The sequence below is a fragment of the Bufo bufo genome, chromosome 3 (genome assembly GCF_905171765.1).
Source record: "Bufo bufo chromosome 3, aBufBuf1.1, whole genome shotgun sequence".
Taxonomy (NCBI): Eukaryota; Metazoa; Chordata; class Amphibia; order Anura; family Bufonidae; genus Bufo; species Bufo bufo.
In genome coordinates, this window is record NC_053391.1 from 105,312,644 (window position 1) to 105,333,069 (window position 20,426).

Sequence of the window (20,426 nt, forward strand, 5' to 3'; positions counted from 1 at the left end):
CGGCAGAACCACTCCTTTATTGGGGGTGTCTTGCTAATTGCCTATAATTTCCACCTGTTGTCTATCCCATTTGCACAACAACATGTGAAACTGATTGTCACTCAGTGTTGCTTCCTAAGTGGACAGTTTGATTTCACAGAAGTGTGATTGACTTACATTGTGTTGTTTAAGTGTTCCCTTTATTTTTTTGAGTAATATATATATATATATATATATATATATATATATATATATATACTGTATGGCAGCACCAATTCGCAGAGATAGTAACGGGTGCTATGTCCAAGGGTGTCACTGCTTACCCAGAGAATGTAGAAGGAAACGGACAGCACTTCCAATAGAAAAAAAAATCGTGATTTATTCAGCCACAGTACATACACACTATATATATATATATATATATATATACACATACATACACACACACACACACACACACACATATACACACATACGGTCAGTGCTCATGCATTATGGACCTCAATGTATATTCACATAAATATAAAACAAATATATATATATATATATATATATATATATATATATATATATATATATATATATACACACATACATATATATAATAAACCAAGGAATGTGGGCAGCACCACTGTCTGAGAAGTACAGACAGAGTGCCAGCGGCTGAGTCGGCGATCCACCTCCAAACAATGTAGAATAAATGAAATCCGCAGCACATCCAAGTAGTGAAGAAGTAAAAGAAGCTTTAATCACCAAGCATGCGACGTTTCAATTCCATTGAGAGGATTGAAACGTCGCATGCTTGGTGATTAAAGCTTCTTTTACTTCTTCACTACTTGGATGTGCTGCGGATTTCATTTATTATATTATATTATAATATATATATATATATATATATATATATATATATATATATATATATATATATCTATATATATATATATATATCTATCTCCCAAAAAATGAGGCAGCACTCCAATTGATATAGTGATGGGGACGGATCCGTTTGAAGATGACACAATATGGCTCAATTTTCAAACGGATCTGTCCCCATTGACTTTCAATGTAAAGTCTGGACGGATCCGTCTGAACAACTTTCACACTTAGAATTTTTTCTAAACTATAATGCAGACGGATCCGTTCTGAACGGATCCAAACGTTTGCATTATAGGAGTGGATCCGTCTGTGCAGACAGCAGACGGATCCGCTCTGAACGCAAGTGTGAAAGTAGCCTTTACCTGACAGGGCACACCTGTGAAGTGAAAACCGTTTCAGGGGACCACCTCTTGAAGCTCATCAAGAGAATGCCAAGAGTGTGCAAAGCAGTAATCAAAGCAAAAGGTGGCTACTTTGAAGAACCTAGAATATGACATATTTTCAGTTGTTTCACACTTGTTTGTTATGTATATAATTCCACATGTGTTAATTCATAGTTTTGATGCCTTCATAGTCCTGAAAATAAAGAAAACTCTTTGAATGAGAAGGTGTGTCCAAACTTTTGGTCTGTACTATAATATATATATATATATATCTCTATCTATCTATCTATCTATCTATCTATATCTATCTATCTATCTATCTATCTATATCTATCTATCTATCTATCTATCTATCTAAGTTCCTGGCTAGATGTCCTGCTTTCCCTGTTGGTTGCAGGGGACGTGGCCTAGCGGGTCGGAAGTGGGGGTAGTGCAGGGGGAGGATGGGGATTGACTAAGTAGCTTCTGCAGTAGGGACTCGGAAGGTTTTTATCACAGCCAGCTTCTGACAGGAATCAGCTGTTTGTAGAGAGGGAACAAGCAGCTGATTCCTGTCACAGTTGGAGCGGGCAGCAGGGAGCCGACCACTGACAGGAGCAGACTGCACATGCGCATGGACGACCTTGCTCTCAAGCTCCTCTATATCGCGTGCAGCCATGGACGAACTCAGCTGCAAGGTAGAGCAGGACTAAGGGAGTGTGGCTTATAATTAAAAGAAAAGCAGGCAGATGTGTTTAATGAAGTATATTAGGAACTTCACTTTTTCCCTGCCTGCCACACAGTAGTGGAAAGTATTTTAAGAGTGGCCAACCCCTTTAACAGAAACATTACTATGGATATTCTCTACGTTGCAGACCTGCACCAGAGTCGGGGGAGGGGAATTGGGTGGCTGTGGGGGGACCTGGGAAGGGGGTGGTTGGGATAGGGGTCTGATTGCTTGTATTCAGTTTTTTCTTAAAAAAATAAATAAAAATTATGTTGAATAAAAATTATCCGATTCAAAATAAGAATTTGTGTTAGAAAATTCCTGAATGGTGACAAAGCGTTTTGGGTGAAGTTCTGAGTACAAAAGCTCTACATGTGATGTGATGTGATATATCACATGTCAGAAGATATTTTTTTTTACAAAATTTTCATTTTTAAATACACTTTCCAGGTATTTTCTGACACTGATGGGCAGGCATAGATAATCCCCACTCTCACCTATCGTGCTTGAACTCTTGTGCAGCTCTCAGCAGCTCCTGGATGTTCTTGGTCACTTGTTCCGTCCTGAGGATCACATCCTCTGTGCTGGGTAGGGTCGCGTCCAACTCCACCTCTACATCTTCTGCATCAGCGTGGAAATCTTCATCCCGGGATAATTCTAGGTACCTTCTTCCTTCCACCCTACATAAAAATATCCACCACACTTTGAGCCAATGCAAAATAACACACCAGCCACTTTTCGGTTGTTAATTGAGCATTTCCGCAGAAACATGGGAGAAGCTATTTTGTATGACAAAAAGGGTTAATTACTCTTACCAGTAATTGGATTTTCCAATAGCCTCCCCAACGGCACTGATAGGAGGGTGCTCCCCGCCTCCAGGACAGGAAACAACACGGAAGCTCAAACTTTAAAAGGGGCCTCCTCCCCTTACCTAATCAGTGAATAACAAAGTACACAGTAGTGATGCAAAAATAAAATTATAATAATCCAACTGGAATACAAGAATGAACATGAAATCATAAATCCAAGGAAACCATAATTAAGGGTGGGAAACCTCCAGTGCCGTTGGGGAGGCTATTGGAAAATCCAATTACCGGTAAAAGTAATTAACCCTTTTCCCCGGCGCCTCCCCCAACGGCACTGACAGGAGGAATAACAGGAGTTTTACTAGGGTGGGATTACGGCAGAAAGAATTCTGCGCCCAAAGGATAAATCCAATTTATGCATGACATTTAATTTATAATGGTTGAAGAAAGTTATTGGATTTGCCCACACAGCTGCTTTACAGATTTGTTCAATTGAGATGTCCGCATTTTCTGCCCAAGAGGTCGACATAGCCGTGTTGAATGGGCCGAGTCCCTTCAGAGGATCTAGGTTCTTCTGAGTATAACACAGAGAAATTGCCTGCTTTGTCCACCTTACTGGCTGCCTGACCTTTGTTAGGCCCCTAAAACTGAAGGAGGAGGTAATCCGATTTTCTATCTTCTCTCCAGATTTTTAAGTAGGCAAGCACACAACGTCTCACATCCAGGTTATGAAAGCGCCTCTCCAGGTCTGTAGAAGGTGATGGACAAAATGATGGTAAATTGATTTTCTAATTACAGTGAAATCTGGATACTACTTTCGGTAGGAAGGATGGACAATGTTTTAAGATCATCCTTTCGTCTAGAATCCTAAAATAAGGAGGACAGCAAGAGAAGGCCTGTATTTCCTCCACCCTTCTTTCCGTTGTTATGGCCAGGAGGGAGTCTTTAGGGTCAGGAGTTTGAGGTAAATATCTTCAATGGGTTCAAACAGAGTCCATCAGTGCCGTAAGGACTAGGTTCAAGTCCCAGGGTGGGGTGGTAGAGTGTAATCTGGGGGAATCTCTGGTTGCTCCCTTGATGAAATCGCCTAATTAGAGGATGATCAGTTAGGTTTGTCTCTAGAAAAACTGTTAAAGCGGAGATCTGAACTTAATGGGTGGATGGCTTAAGCCCCTTGTTCAAACCTGCCTGCAGGAAGTCCAGAATGACAGGGATGTTAACTAAGGAACTTTGCTGGATCCGGTTATTAGAAAACAAAAGGAAAGCCTTCCACGTTCTGAGATAGATCTTGGAGGTTATAACCTTTCAACTCATTAGCAGGGTGGAGATTACAGGGTCAGAGAGACCTTTCTGCTTCAGATTTTGGCGTTCAATCTCCATGCCGTCAACTTCAACTGAGAAACCCCCAGATGGTGTACTGGCCCCCGTTGGAGAAGGCCCAGAAACACTGGAAGAGTCCAGGATATTACCTGCAATAGTTTGAGTAAGAGGGGAAACCAGGCCCTTTTGGGCCAACAGGGAGCAATCATGATGACCTGTGCGTCCTCTTCTGCCACCTTCATCAGGGTTCTCGGAATCCGGCTGAATGGGGGGAATGCATATAACAGACCCTTTGGCCAAAGGCAAGATAGGGCGTCCACTATTTCTGGACCGTCTAGGGGAGACCGGGAACAAAACCTCTTTACAGAATCGGAACACCCCACATCTTGATAATCTGAAGAACTATATTGGGATGTAGAGTCCTTTCTCCCTTTTTTTGAGTTTGACGGCTGAGGAAATCAGTCACCTTATTGCGGCTTCCTTACAAATGCACAGCTGTTAGAGAGGATAGGTATTTCTCCGCAAAACAAAAGATATCTCTTGATGTTGCTGCCAGCGATCTGCTTCGGGTACCTCCTTGCCTGTTTAAATAAGAGACTGTCGTCATATTGTCTGACAGGATCTTGATATGATTGAGAGAGATCCTCTAGAAGATTTTCTTGACGCCAGAAGACACCTCTCTGCAGATTTCTTTTCATCCTCCACCAAGCCAGGGAACGTTTTACGAACAGTGGAATTTAAACTTTTTTGTCCAGAGAGTTTCTGTTGCCATCCCAAGATGCTAGAAGAAAGGCTTGCAGAATTCTGGTGTGGCTTTGTGCCCATCTGACAGCAGGGATTGAGGATGTTAGAATTCCCAGGATTGTCATGACGTTTCTGATAGTAGGGGATATTAGGCTGCACAACTGCTTTACCTTTAACTGAAGGGACGACTGCTTCTCTTCTGGGAGTAAGGACATCAGTAAGCAAGAGTCGAGAAGAACCCCTAAAAAGACTTTTTGCTGAGCCAGAACGAGGTTGGATTTTTTGACATTTATGATCCGTCCCAGATCCGTGAAGCTCTTTTGAACAAGGTCTAGATGTACCAGAAGCTGATTTTCGGATTCTGCTGTCAATAGGAAGTCGTCCAAGTACGGCACAATAAGAATGCCCTGTGGATGAAGGTAACTGGTTATTTCTGCCACTACTTTCGTGAAAATTCTGGGAGCTGATGACAGGCCATAGGGGAGCGCTTGAAATTGAACGTGACAGAGGCGACATCTCATAAATACTGCCACCCTGAGAAATCTTTAATGATTTTTAAAAATGGGTATATGGTAATATGCGTCCTACAAATCTATTGTTGCCATGTAACAATGTTGAGGAAGCAAATTTATTGTTGATTTTATGGTCTCCATCTTGAACTTTTTGTAATATAAGCACTTGTTCAGACTCCTTAGGTTTATAATAAGCCTGAAAGATCCCCCTGGCTTTTTTATGAGAAAAACTGGGGAATAAAATCCTCGCTGTTGCTCACTTTCTGGAACTGGTAGCAGGACCTTTTTGAATCAAGTTGGTTATCTCTGCCTCTAGGTAAGACTGTTCCTCTTTCTTTGCCAACGGTTTGTTGACGATATAGTGGTTTGGTGGGTAAGTGCTGAATTCTAGCATGAAACCCCTTTGAATGGCATCTAGTATCCAAGGGGAGGTTCCTATATCTCTCCATTGTGGAACAAAGTTTATTAATCTTGCTCCTACCTGGCCTTTGTCGTGGCTTTTGATATTCTCGCTTCTTTTGTTCTGGTCTCTGATGAAAATATTTTTAGTCAGTGGGAAAACCTTTCTTCTTATTGGAAGTCTGCTCTAAAACGTCATCCAACACTGACCCAAATAGCCTATCCCCCTCACATCGGATGGAACATAACCGGTTTTTCAAACCAGCATCTCCCGACCAAGAGCGGAGCCATATGGCCCTGCGGGCGGCATTAGAAATAGCAGCTGATCTTGCTGACAACCTGACTAAATCTGCCGAGGCGTCGGCCAGAAAATTTGAGGCCTGTTTAAGCATGGGCAATGAGACCAAAATCTCTTCCCTTGGGGTTCCTGCTGCAAGATGATCCTCTAGCTGATTAAGCCATGCTGATAGGGATCTGGCAGTACAGGTCGATGCAATGCTTGGTCTGAACATAGCTGCATTTACTTCCCAAGCTTTTTTCAGTAGGTTCTCACACTTCTTATCCATTGGATCACGAAGTAATCCCACGTTCTCAAACGGGAAGGAGGATTCTTTGGATATCCGTGCCACTGGAGCATCAATCTTTGGCGTTTTATCCCAAAGATTTGAGTCAGAGTCCGAAAATGGATACTTTCTTTTGAAAGTGTTTGTAATCGGGGTTCTCTTTTCGGGATTCCGGGAGAAACAATGGTCTCCCCTGCCCGTCGTCAGATGAATCAGAGTCTATGGCTGGGTTCACACGGGCGTTGCGGGAAAAGGTGCCGGTGCGTTGCGGGAACACCCGCGATTTTTCCGCGCGAGTGCAAAACATTGTAATGCGTTTTCACCTCGCGTGAGAAAAATCACGCATGTTTGGTACCCAAACCCGAACTTCTTCACAGAAGTTCGGGCTTGGGATCGGTGTTCTGTAGATTGTATTATTTCCCCTTATAACATAGTTGTAAGGGAAAATAATAGCATTCTGAATACAGAATGCATAGTAAACTAGCGCTGGAGGGGTAAAAAAAAAAAAAAAAAAAAAAAAAAAAAAAAAATTTAACTTGCCTTAGTCCACTTGATCGCGGCCCGGCATCTCCTTCTGTCTCCTTTGCTGAACAGGACCTGTGGTGAGCATTAATTACAGGTAAAGGACCTTTGGTGACGTCACTCCGGTCATCACATGATCCATCACCATGGTAAAAGATCATGTGATGACCGGAGTGACGTCATCAAAGGTCCTTGACCTATAATGAATGCTCACCACAGGTCCTGTTCAGTAAAGGAGACAGAAGGAGATGCCGGGCCGCGATCAAGTGGACTAAGGAGAGTTAAATTTTTATTTTATTTTTTTTAACCCCTCCAGCCCTATTGTACTATGCATTCTGTATTCAGAATGCTATTATTTTCCCTTAGAACCATGTTATAAGGGGAAATAATAATCTGGTCTCCATCCCGATCGTCTCCTAGCAACCGTGCGTGAAAATCGCACCGCATCCGCACTTGCTTGCGATTTTCACGCAACCCCATTCACTTCTATGGGGCCTGCGTTGCGTGAAAAACGCAGAATATAGAGCATGCTGCGATTTTCACGCAACACATAAGTGATGCGTGAAAATCACCGCTCATCTTAACAGCCCCATTGAAATGAATGGGTCGGGATTCAGTGCAGGTGCAATACGTTCACCTACCGCATTGCACCCGCGCGGAAATCTCACCCGTGTGAACCCAGCCTATGTCAGAAGCAATCTCCTCTTCATCCAAATCCAACTCGAATAACTGGGAATTCTGGGATTTTTGAGACGTAGAGGCTTGCTGTGAAAAGGGAGGTAGCCTAGACTCCACTGCAGCATTAACCTCTTCGCGAATCATACTCCGCATGGAGTCTAGGAAGGAAGGAGCTTCTTGAGACACCACTTTTTCAGCACATTTGGGGCAAAGTGATTTTTTTGGGCTTTAGCTATAAATGATTTTTTGCAGATTTGCAGATTGTGCATTTTTTGCAACTAGAATCAGACCCAGGTGCCTTGGAGCTAGAGGTGTCTCTACCCTACAAAATTTTAAAAAGAAATGAAATATGGTTCAGAAAACTTCCAAGGAATAGACACCAACACCAGGCACCCAAGGTGGATAATAGGCGTAACCCATACACCAAAATCTGCCCAAGTCAGGAGAGGAGGCTTACCGGGCTGATGGTGCTTGCGGCCACATCCAGAGGCTTGTGGGCGGTATCCATGTCAGTAGGAGCCGACATTGCAAGGAAGGGAACAGCACGTGTCGCTGCTCCCTGAATCTGGCTTCCATTTAAATTTCCCAGCCTTCTGAAGGACATCTGTGACGTCATGACGTTCGTACGTGCGTAACGCCGTAGCCCCATGACGCCCGCAATCCAGAACGAGATTACCCAACCTCCGGGAGTCTCCTCCCACCGGAATGCCGCAAGAATGCCCTGCGCTCCTCCAATGGAGCATGCAGGATAGAGCCCGGGGGCTGCCTTCAACAGGACTTATGCCAGAGGTACAGGGAAGGGAGGCCACGCGTCCCCGGAGCCACTGTCCACTCCAACGGCCCTCCCCCAAGCGGGGGGAAAAGACCAGGCCGTGCGGTTGAAATTTTCTGCGAACCTGCTCGGGAACACAGGAGAAGCTTCTATGCTATTCGGGACAAGAAACAACACTGATTAGGTAAGGAGAGGAGGCCCCTTTTAAAGTTTGAGCTTCCGTGTGGTTTCCTGTCCTGGAGGCGGGGAGCACCCTCTTGTCAGTGCCGTTAGGGGAGGCGCCGGTGAAAATTAACCAAATGTATCATACAAATATGAGATTAAAGGGGTTTCCCAGATGTTAATACTGATGACCTATCCTCTGGACAGGTCATCAGTATCTGATCGGTGGTGGTCCCGGGTGTAGAGAGGTGTTTGAGAAGGCAGCGGCGCTCGCAGTAGCGCTGCGGCAGTCTCACAGCTTTTCTTAGGTCAGTAATGACACGTTCATCGGTCACATGGTCTAGGCGCAGCTCAACCCCATAGCAGTAAATGGGGGTGAGCTGTTATACCAAGCACAGCCACTATATTATGTATGGCGCTGTGCTTGGTAAGCTGTGAGCTCACAGGAGCATCGCTGGCTTTTAACCCCCACTGATCAGATACTGATGACCTATCCTGAAGATAGGTCATCAGTATTAAAATCTCGGAAAACCCTTTTAATGTAATCAGATTGGTATATTTAACCCAATAGCATAGTTCACAAACGTGTTTATGCAATTTTTGGCAGATGCTAAATGTAATTTTTCAAACATGCAGTGGGGCAGGTCCATAGGAGGCAAACCAAGTTTTATTCTGTGAACTTACCCAACGCTTGTTTCTGTACTCTGTGTATTGTCATAGTCACTGTCCGCACCACTGCCGTGACGGTCTGCCTTAACAGACTGGAGAGAAAAGAGAGCATTCAGTCTCACTACCATGTAACCTGCGTATTATGAAGTCTCCTCTGAACATCTATACACTCTTATATACATCACAAGACTTATTATCTAAAAAGCAATAATGATTTAGGCTAAATGATCATCTGGCCAACATCTCTCTCTCCTGACTTCTCCCTGAATATGCCTGCCCAGATCTTCTGAGCGTGCCTACTTATTTCATTGAGGAGAATTGAAAAAGTCACTGCCAAATGTCTCCTGGGAGGAAAAATGATCAGGCATGTTGAAATCCAACAGGCCGATCTAATGTGTATGTCCAGCTTTTCACATGATGCATAAAATCTACTACAGAATTAATATTGAGAGCAACATATTGTGGATAAAAAATTTAAGGTTTGATTAAAATGTTAAGAGGGCATATACACTCACCTAAAGAATTATTAGGAACACCATACTAATACGGTGTTGGACCCCCTTTTGCCTTCAGAACTGCCTTAATTCTACGTGGCATTGATTCAACAAGGTGCTGATAGCATTCTTTAGAAATGTTGGCCCATATTGATAGGATAGCATCGTGCAGTTGATGGAGATTTGAGGGATGCACATCCAGGGCACGAAGCTCCTGTTCCACCACATCCCAAAGATGCTCTATTGGGTTGAGATCTGGTGACTGTGGGGGTCATTTTAGTACAGTGAACTCATTGTCATGTTCAAGAAACCAATTTGAAATGATTCGAGCTTTGTGACATGGTGCATTATCCTGCTGGAAGTAGCCATCAGAGGATGGGTACATGTTCTCATTCTGTTTACGCCAAATTCGGACTCTACCATTTGAATGTCTCAACAGAAATCAAGACTCATCAGACCAGGCAACATTTTTCCAGTCTTCAACAGTCCAATTTTGGTGAGCTCGTGCAAATTGTAGCCTCTTTTTCCTATTTGTAGTGGAGATGAGTGGTACCCGGTGGGGTCTTCTGCTGTTGTAGCCCATCCGCCTCAAGGTTGTGCGTGTTGTGGCTTCACAAATGCTTTGCTGCATACCTCGGTTGTAACGAGTGGTTATTTCAGTCAACGTTGCTCTTCTATCAGCTGAATAAGTCAGCCCATTCTCCTCTAGCATCCACAAGGCATTTTTGCCCACAGGACTGCCGCATACTGGATGTTTTTCCCTTTTCACACCATTCTTTGTAAACCCTAGAAATGGTTGTGCGTGAAAATCCCAGTAACTGAGCAGATTGTGAAATACTCAGACCGGCCCGTCTGGCACCAACAACCATGCCACGCTCAAAATTGCTTAAATCACCTTTCTTTCCCATTCTGACATTCAGTTTGGAGTTCAGGAGATTGTCTTGACCAGGACCACCCCCCTAAATGCATTGAAGCAACTGCCATGTGATTGGTTGACTAGATAATTGCATTAATGGGAAATAGAACAGGTGTTCCTAATAATTCTTTAGGTGAGTGTATATTGGTAGCATTAAATTTCAAAAGCTGCCTTGCTCTGCAAAAACCTTACAAAAGGGTATTCGATAAGGCCTCATGCACACGACCGTATGTATTTTGTGGTGCACAAAATACAAAATGAGGTCTGTGTAACTCTTGTGTTGCATCCATTTTTTTATGTGGACCCATTGACTTCAATGGGTCAGTGTTCCACATTTTGTAGCCAAGACTAGGGCATGTTCTATCTTTTGCAGAACAGGCATATGAATCATCTATGTACTTTCTGTATCCGTACGTATGTTGCACAAAAATATAGGGCATGTCCTATACATGGCAACAAAATGCGGACCAAGGACCCATTGAAGTCAGAGTGTCCACCCAAAAAACGGATTCAACACAGACATCAGAAGGACATCAAAAGAGGCCTTTTTGACGGGAGGTTTTTTTCTCAAAGATGATGATGGTTAGTATGCATATGTGGTGGAACCAAATTTCTGTCACAGGAAATCTCATCGGGATAAGCGATGGGTTGGTCTTCTCAAAGTGGTGGACTTTTGGAGACGTTTTAGTGCATTATAAAAAGGCAGAAATGTTAAGAATCTTTTCTCCAAACCACTACCATCATGTATGAAGACACCAGCAGCTGGATCGTACTAGATAAAAAATAACGAGGGGTTCACATGCCAAGACTAACCAGGCAGTGTAAAGACAACTATCACATAGACGAACAGCAGACCAGGGACAGGTCACATCCTAGGTAAGAATTCAGCTATTTGCATAGCACTGGTTATTATGGATCAATATTAAAGAGGTTTTCCCATAAATGAAACTCAAGGCATATTGCTAGGATAGGCCATCACTTGCTGATTGGTGGGGGGCTGACCGCTAGGAGCCCACAATCCTTAGAATAAAGAGGTGCAAAGTGATGCAGCTCCTCCACAGTGTTGGGCCTCGTCCATATTTCCGTTTTTCACCGACGTGTGTTCTCCACATTTTCCGCGGACTTCACACGTACCCATTGATTTAAATGTCTGTTCACATTTCAGTATTTTTTTTTTACTGACCGGTGGTCAGTAAAAAAAAACAAGCAAGAAGACAGGCACTCTTGATCCGTGGAGCGGACCAAGCACATCCATTGAAGTCTATGGGTCTGTGAAAATCACGGACATAACAATGATGGCATCCACGTTGCGTCCGTTTTTCACTGAAGACTAATCGGAGATTCTTTGGAAATTGATTTTCAGCAGAGCAATGTCAGTGAATTACGGATGGCACACGGATGGTAAAAACGGACACACGGACCAACCACGTACGCTTTTTTTTCACAGACATGACACTGACACGGAAACGTGGACGAGGCCTTCCTCTGCAGAGCGACACTCCCGGCCAACTGGAACACAGTGTCATTTTCTTGGTGGCCGGGAGCGGCCCTGTGCAGAAGAAAAGCAGAAATATCATCACATTGATGGGAATACTCCTTTAATGAGGCAGATATTACTGAGCCATTTCTGTTTATTAACATTTATCAAGGGTTACCCCACAATTAGTAATCAAATGTCAACACAAAGGAGGGGGGTACTTCACCATGTTCCGGGTATTGTCCGGGGGTCCAGAGAACAGAGGGGAGGACAAAGGGGGGAAGGGCACAGAAGAGGCACTGATGCCTTTCCGAATCTAGAATAGGAAGGGGAGCGTCAGGCAGCATGCACACACACAAGAAATGAGCACAGTCTAGAACTACATGCCACAATTACATCGGTTCCTACGGCACTAACATACAACATAAAACCATCACCAATATACAGGAGACGATTTTAAGGACATACACAGGGCGGCTGAAGAAAACAAACCCATGCATGTGTTTTACGTGGACTCTTCATCTTCTGTGATATTAGATACCACATGGGAAGGAACATTAATAACTTACTCTGATGGTTAATTATCACGGTTAGAATATTTGAGATTTTCAGCCCTCATATAGGGACAATAAAAATACCAACAATGTAAACTTGGGCTTTGGCCCAAATGAAATGTAATTAGTCTATGGTGGTGCTTGAAAGCTAGTGAACCCTTTTAATATTTTCTATATTTCTGCATAAATTTTACCTAAAACTACATCAGATTTTCGCATAAGTTCTAAAAGTAGATAAAGACAACCAAATCAAACATATGAGTCAAAAATATATTAGACTTGGTCATTTATTTATTGAGAAAAATGATCCAATATCACACCTGAGTGGCAAAAGCACATGAACCTTTAGGATTAGCAGATAATTTGAAGGTGAAATTAGAGTTGGGCGTTTTCAATCAATGGGAAGATAATCAGGTGTGAGTGGGTGAACTGTTTTATTTAAAAGGACAGGGAGTTATCAAAGTGTGATCTTCACAACACATGTTTGTAGAAGTGTATCATGGCACGAAGAAAGGAGATTTCCGAGGACCTCAGAAGAAGAGTTGTTGATGCTCACCAGGCTTGAAAAGGTTATACAACCATCTCTAAAGAGTTTGGACTTCACCAATCCACAGTCAGACAGATTGTGTACAAATGGAGGAAATTCAAGACCATGATTATCCTCCCCAGGAGTGGCCGACCACAAAGATCACCCCAAGAGTATAACTGGTGTGTTTCAAGTTCAGCGTACAAGGTTCGAGTTATCTAAGAATTCTGTTATGGATTCCGCTACCACAGACCATAACTTACGCCGAACTTGAAACACAAGTTCGCTCATCCCTACCCAAGAGCAAGGTGTGTAATAGTCCACAAGGTCACAAAGGAACCCTCCTCTCATTAATGTTAAAGGGAATCTGTCACCAGTTTTATGCAAAAAAAAAAATAATGAAAATTTGATGTAGTTTTAGCTGAAATTTATGCAGAAATAGAAAATTCTGAAGTGCTCACAAACTTGCAAGCACCACTTTGTGTACAAAGGAAAGCATTTATCATTCCCTGTATGCTAGAAAACTTGTGTGAAGTCACAAATGTGGCACACACCCAACTTGCACAATTTTTTTTTCCTTTTTTGGGGGTCTTCAGCCGTGCGTGGCAGGGCTGGGCATAGCACATTAATTATAATGAATGCCAGGAAACTGACACAGATTTTACCTGAAATCTAAATCAGTTCCCATACGGGTGTAGATTTCTATTTTGGTGCACAGACCTGCACACGTGCGCCACAATTATGAAGAGGCGTGCACCTCATAATAATTGTGGCTCTTCTGATGCCAGTGGGGGACAGATTAAGCCCGGCGTATAAAATAGTGGTCCTAATAAATGTCCCCATAGACAGTCATGCACGGGTGGGCAAAATACTGCAGACATTAGCCACCAGTTACATCGCTCCAAGAGCTGGCCTCACAAATGGCCTAGCAATTAAAACTTTAGTAGACATAATTAAAGAAACCCCAAAACATAGGAGACCCTAAACATTGGTTCTGGTGATATGTCCAAGCCTGCTTAATTGTATTTAGCAAGTGTGTAGGAGAAGAGCGGGTGGAGCACTCCCTGAGAAGTTCCATTTTGACCACGTTACGTATTTCTCTTGGTTTCTTGTATCAAGGTGTAGTTTTAGTTGTTTTTTTGTGCTATGTTTTTATATGCATAGATACTACATTATTTTATATTTAGATTTTTTTAAGTAGAGCATGTAATTTTTACTATCTATCTATCTATCCATCCACTATCTACCACCAGTAAAAATTGTAAGAGGACCAAGTAAAAAAAAACTTATATAGGAATTTTATGGCATATCCATAATGCAGGATTTGCTCAGCTGTTTAAAACAGTTTTCCGAGATATTTTGGATAGGTCATCAGTATCCGACCCCTGCCGATCAGCTGTTTGAGAAGGGACCGACGCTTGCAGTAGCACCACGGCACTCCAGCTGCTGTGAAACTACAACTCCGCATGCAAACATGCTCGGCTGCTCTTCTAACTCCCATGGAAGTGAATGAAGCATTCTGGGAGTACAGTTGGAGTGCCGGAGGTTGCTGATCCCCGGTATAGAGGCTTTTCTTGGTATCGCAGCTCGGCCCCATTCACATCAACGGGGCTGAGCTGTGCCTAGGCCTGTGATGGCTAACCTCTGGCACCCCAGCGGTGGTAAAACTACAACTCCCACACTTGCTTGGCTGTTCTCAGAACTCAATAGAAATGAATGGAGCATGCTGGGAGTCGTAGTTTCACCACAGCTGGAGTGCCAGAGGTTTGCCATCACTGGCCTAGGCCATGTGACCAATGAACATGAGACAGAGACTGCACTGCGCAAGTGCCTTCTCAAGTAGCTGATCTGCCGGGGTCCTGGGTGTCAGACCCCTATCAATCAGATACAAATATCACGGAAAACCGCTTTAACTCCAATAGACTATGACGTCTCTAGTTGCAATGTCCCTTTGGCCTATCAATGAGCTATGACAATAAAAAACAGTCATTGCTGGGTGTCCAGTCAACATTCATTCTGGATTTTCTCCGTATATACGCGGGCAGTGCACCACAAGTGTGGCGTGAATTTAGTCTTACTTACACATTCATATAAAAACTGAATTTGGAAACCGTTCTATTCAGCTTTGATTTACAGTCCAGATACCTAGAGGTGTAATTAATGACAGAACAACTGTGGGTAACCCACATACAAGTACTTACCCCAGAGTGGAAGGGCTGCAGTCGACTGCTAAGGTCATCCGTGGACTGTGCAAATGGTTTTAGGGCTGATCCTGGTTCATACATTGAAAATGCCTGCCGGTCTCGTCGGTGGGCTGAGGGTAACTGGTGTTCAGTCCTCTCGGGGTTTGCTGGTGGTGGTGGTGGTGAAGGGCCAGACTGGTGACGGATCTGGGAGTTCTCAGACTGCAGTTTATGAATCTACGAGAAATTGGATTATTGGGATAGGAATAAAACAAAAAATTTATAAAATTACAGTAGAATTCACAGACGTGTGAGCTGAGAAATGGATTGTATATTTTGGACTACCCCTTTCTGTAGGAAAGAAACTGTTGCAGCCAGGATCCATGCTTGACACAGATACGCACTGATTTCAATGGCCTCCTATTACGCTTTATTTCCTCTGCTAAACTGATCACTCAGCATCCAGTTATAAGTAATTATTACTATATTATATATAATATGATTATAAGTAATTACTAGCAGTATTAAGAGCAGAGTGTCAGCACTGCAGCGGAATAGCTAATCATCAGGGAACCCATACAATACAAAGAGACTTTCTTTAAAGGGGCTATCCTATGAGTAATAAAAGTAAAAAAATTATAATCAGACATCATATAGTATATGACAACCTCTTTCTAACAAAACTAGAACCAGCCCTGTGCCTCACATGGATCCTGAGGTCTCCCCATTCATTGCTCTAATTGTTCTGTTATTCTCAGGCAGGCCGCTCAGGTTGGGTATACTTTCTCAGGCAGGCCGCTCAGGTTGTGTATACTTTCGCAGGCAGGCCGCTCAGGTTGTGTATACTTTCTCAGGCAGGCCGCTCAGGTTGTGTATACTTTCGCAGGCAGGCCGCTCAGGTTGTGTATACTTTCTCAGGGAGTGTGTCCTTTCTGCTGTAGATCTTTCCCTGTAACTAACACTGCTTGTAACAGAAGACATGGCTGGTGAGAGTTGAGCTTGTGCGACAACCTCAGTGAGGTGGATAAGAAACAAGGAAAAGAACAAACCGCAGGTGGCGCTATACATTTATAGAATAGCTCAGTGGCTATCCTAATTTTTAAATTGCAAGCAATTAAAAAAGCATTCAGATGCAGGTGCTGGATTCAAAAATGAAGAATATTTTTTGTGGGACAACCCCTTTAATATTAAGACTGAATTGGCACGCTATACAAAAAAAATAAAAAATAAACCCTCTTAATACTGTATATTAGGCCTGTCATGTTGGCCTCCCTTTTCTGCACAATTCTTGGCTGGTCTAAAGGCCCCAATAAAAATTAGTGCAATGTCGGCCAACAATTAATGTGTACGAGGAGCTCCGGAATCTCCCCAGACGTCATATGAATATTTTTGCCCATTCCTTTTGTTCTCCCAGGAGATAAGCCACTACCAGACGTATCAGACAGCGGCTCCCCCCCCCCTTTCTCCATTGACTACGCAGACACGTTCAACCGAACGGAACATGGGAGCCGGGAGAGATAGCCATCGGCCGAATAATCATTTGGCCAACAGCTATTGAATATTTATGGCCACCCTAAGAAGCAGGCAGGATCTCACAGGCCTAGGTGACCTCATTGTGTATGATTAGGACATCCAAACTACGGCTGCTAGTGGTCCTTACAGACAGGCAGTTTTGTCAATAGGATCATGTACTCGCCTCTCTCTGAAGTCGCCGCAGCTCCTCACTCAGATTGTTATTTACTTTCATCAACTGCTGAACTTTGGCGTCGGATGTCGCAAGAGCTTTTTTCACTTCCAGGTACTCCTGCAAAGTAATGGGACCATCGGACAGGTCGGAGGAGTCCATGCTCTGCACAGAGTGTAGAATCGTAGTACACAGCAATTACTTTTCACTTCACATACATTATGCTAGATGCATGCATCAGTACAATACAAACAGTGTGCAAAACCCTCCTTGAATGTAGATCTTTGGGAATAACATAAGAAATATTCATTCTGTTCCAAAGTGACTGTGTTCTTCATAGTCAGGCTGCAATCTAAATCTACACAGCAGCATCTATAATACGGTGCACGGAACATGTGGCATACTAAGCACCAGGATGACTCTGGGTATATGAACCCCAGTCTCCAATCACTTGAGAAGGGGTAGCATGGTGGCTCAGTGGTTAGCACTGGAGCCTTGCAGCGCTGGGGTCCTAGGTCCAAATCCAACCAAGGACAACATCTGCATAGACGCAATACAAAGGAGAAAACACAGCCGGCACTAATGCGGTACAGTGCAGGTAACTTGCTCTCAGCAACCATGCAAAAAATAGAGTGGTGCTCAGCCAGAACAGGAAACAGCCGTTTCGCGCAGCAATCGCGCTCTGTCAAGCCAAAGCTTGACAAAGCGCGATTGCTGTGCGAAACGGCTGTTGCCTTTTTTCTTCTGTGAATTGTGACCCGCACCCGCTATGTTTTAACCTGAATAAAGCTACGACTTATTGAAGATTCGGTGAGTGCCGCCTTCTCTTTTTTATTCTACCCTTGACAACATCTACATAGAGTTTGTATGTTCTCCTCGGGTTTGTGTGGGTTTCCTCCGGGTTCTCCGGTTTCCTCCCACACTCCAAAGACATACGGATAGGGAACTTAGATTGTGAGTCCTATTGGGGACAGAGTGATGATAATGTCTAGAATGCGCTGCGGAATATAGTAGCGCTATATAAGTGAATAAAGTAATAATAATTATTTATCATAGTTACGAATTGAGCTGTAAGACAATACTGTTCCTTTGATCAGGCCTTCAGCATTCTTGTAATGGCTGGGGGCTAGACCAAAAATTCAGCAATAATGTTTTGAGTCTTCCCACAGGTCTGGGTAGTTGATTAAACGCGCTGGTTTTGCTGGGACCAATCCAGACAGGATATGTGACTAAGCCAAAATAATGCATGCAGAGAACACACAACACGTATCTGGGATACACAGGCGCTGATGTCCCACCACAGATGTATAGTGTCTTCTGGTGTCTGAACATGAACCGCTTTGTGTGATATCTTCTGACCCCCTCACCCTGGCTCGATTGTTCCTGGAATTTCTGAGCAGGTCTTGGTCTGTGTCTTCATCGGAAGCTACGCTGTCATAGTCGTGCTGGTCATCACAGTCATTGGCATTGTTTCTCAGAGTATAGTCAAAGTTGTCTGTAAGGTAAACAGTTCTAATTATTATAAACCGCTAAAAACCTCTCTTATTTTTACGTTTCCTACGTTTAAGAGTATAACATAGATAACGATAAAATAAATGAACCTAAAGTGCCAGCATAGGAATGGAATTGCCGTTTAGGACGTAGTTAAATTACTTGCAGTGATAAAATTCTGAAAATATGGCACGTTTCACACTATAACAACCGACTCTTTACATGGACCGATGAGCCAGACAATTATCGGGAATGAACCAAATGTTCCCAATAATTGCCTAATTGTCAAAGTAGATGAGGACTGCATTTGCATGACGCTATCATCCCCGCTGTATGGGGAGAAGTGATTGCTACAGCGATTGCTTGTCCCCATAGAAAATCTGCTACACAGAAACAATAGGGGGCATTTATCAAGACTGGCGTTTTCTTCTGTGTCACTGGAGGATGTGCAAAATGTATGCAGAGGCGCACACCTCTCTTAGATTTGGTGCATCCTCCTGCTGGCCGTGCGACAGTCTCACTACACCCCCCTTTCTTGTCACTTCCGAAAAGTGGTGTTAAGCGGGAAAAGTTTGCGAAAATATGGCGTGCGCAGTAAATCATATAGTAAATGTCCCCCAATGATTTTAGGTGCCAGATGAAAGAAAGACACCATCACCGGATGCACAAGCGTTGCTCATTGATCAGGTGATTACCGGTATCTTTTACACAGGTCAATTGCTGGAAACGAGCATTTCTATGAACACTCATCCACAATCATTGGCCTGATTATCGGTCCATATCCACAGTATTGTACAATACCGGCAAATTTCTTAAAATCTCATCCAGACACCAAGTACAAAAATCAGTGTGAATCGACCTGCAGTGCGGGTTTCAGATCTGCGGCATGTCAGTTTCCCTTTGCAATGGAGAGAGTGAAGTCCGCTGACTTTTCCGTAGCAAAAACCAGCGCAATACCGTATCAGAGTAGATGAGATTTCCAAAATAACGTCCACTGTGCGGAAAGTCTCCAGTGCGGATTTTTGAGATCTGCAGCATGTCAATTCTTTGTGCGTGTTTTCAGTGCAGATTGCACCTTTTGCAATTCAAAGTGTGAGATCTGGGGCGATTCTGCATCAAAATCCATGGGTTTTGGTGTGAAAATGCATGAAAATCCATGCAGGAAAACGACAAACTACTAGATTTTCTAAAGTAAAGTATAAACTACAGTCTTGGACGTTCTATAAAGATCTAAGGGATAAAGTTAGAAGATACATTTGCACACAGGTCTCTGGAACACCTTAGGGCCCTCCGAGGAGCTATCCTGTCCACAAGGTTATGAAAAGTGATTTTCTTTTCAAATTATGTCATGGGAAACGCAACTTCATTATAGCAAAAGACGAGAGCTGCATCCAGACGTGGCTCTAGACACAAAAGCATTTAACCTCCTTGTGTACTTGCATCCGGAGAGTTATATATTACCCCGATGCATTATAAAAGACATTCACTGAGCAGATCTGGAAAAAATAGCCCAATAATCTATGTGCAGGCCTGTCAGGATTATAAGCCTTGGGTCTTATGGGAAACTCGCTTATCAGGGCAATAATCAGGTGGGTAGATCTTCCCTATGGTGTCCTTTACATCACAGTGTTATACTATCTTGATCTAAGGGCTAACTGGCACAGTTCCTGCAGTAGCCATACACATTAGTTGATCAAACTGGGTAAAGATTGGAGCTAAAACTAACTTTCGCATGACGACATTTAACAATGGATGACAGTTTTAGCTGACCGCAGGGCCGGTGCTACCATAAGGCAGACCAAGCGGCTGCCTTAGGGCGCACCCTGGGGGAGGGCGGAAAAATGTGACATGGAGGGGGAGAAATGTGACATGGAGGGCTGATGGCTGACGGGGGGCTGATGGATGGGGGCTGATGGATGACATGGGGGGCTGTTGGCTGACATGGGGGGCTGATGGCTGACATGGGGGGCTGATGGCTGACATGGGGGGCTGATGGCTGACATGGGGGGC

General features: G+C 43.5%; 1 protein-coding gene across 2 annotated transcripts in view; it reads right to left on the reverse strand.

The window, feature by feature from the left end:
• Positions 1 to 20,426, reverse strand: part of GIT1 (GIT ArfGAP 1) — a 139,395-nt gene that overhangs the window by 9,809 nt on the left and 109,160 nt on the right. Inside the window, exons 13-18 of one of the 2 annotated variants that reach the window (XM_040423446.1) lie at positions 18,293 to 18,420; positions 16,938 to 17,090; positions 15,260 to 15,478; positions 12,205 to 12,294; positions 9,107 to 9,183; positions 2,442 to 2,624 (exon numbers count right to left, since the gene is read on the reverse strand). In XM_040423446.1, the coding sequence (XP_040279380.1) occupies positions 2,442 to 2,624; positions 9,107 to 9,183; positions 12,205 to 12,294; positions 15,260 to 15,478; positions 16,938 to 17,090; positions 18,293 to 18,420 (850 nt within the window). Of the gene's footprint in view, positions 1 to 2,441; positions 2,625 to 9,106; positions 9,184 to 12,204; positions 12,295 to 15,259; positions 15,479 to 16,937; positions 17,091 to 18,223; positions 18,421 to 20,426 lie in introns of both variants that reach the window. The other variant, XM_040423445.1, reaches the window with a different exon arrangement.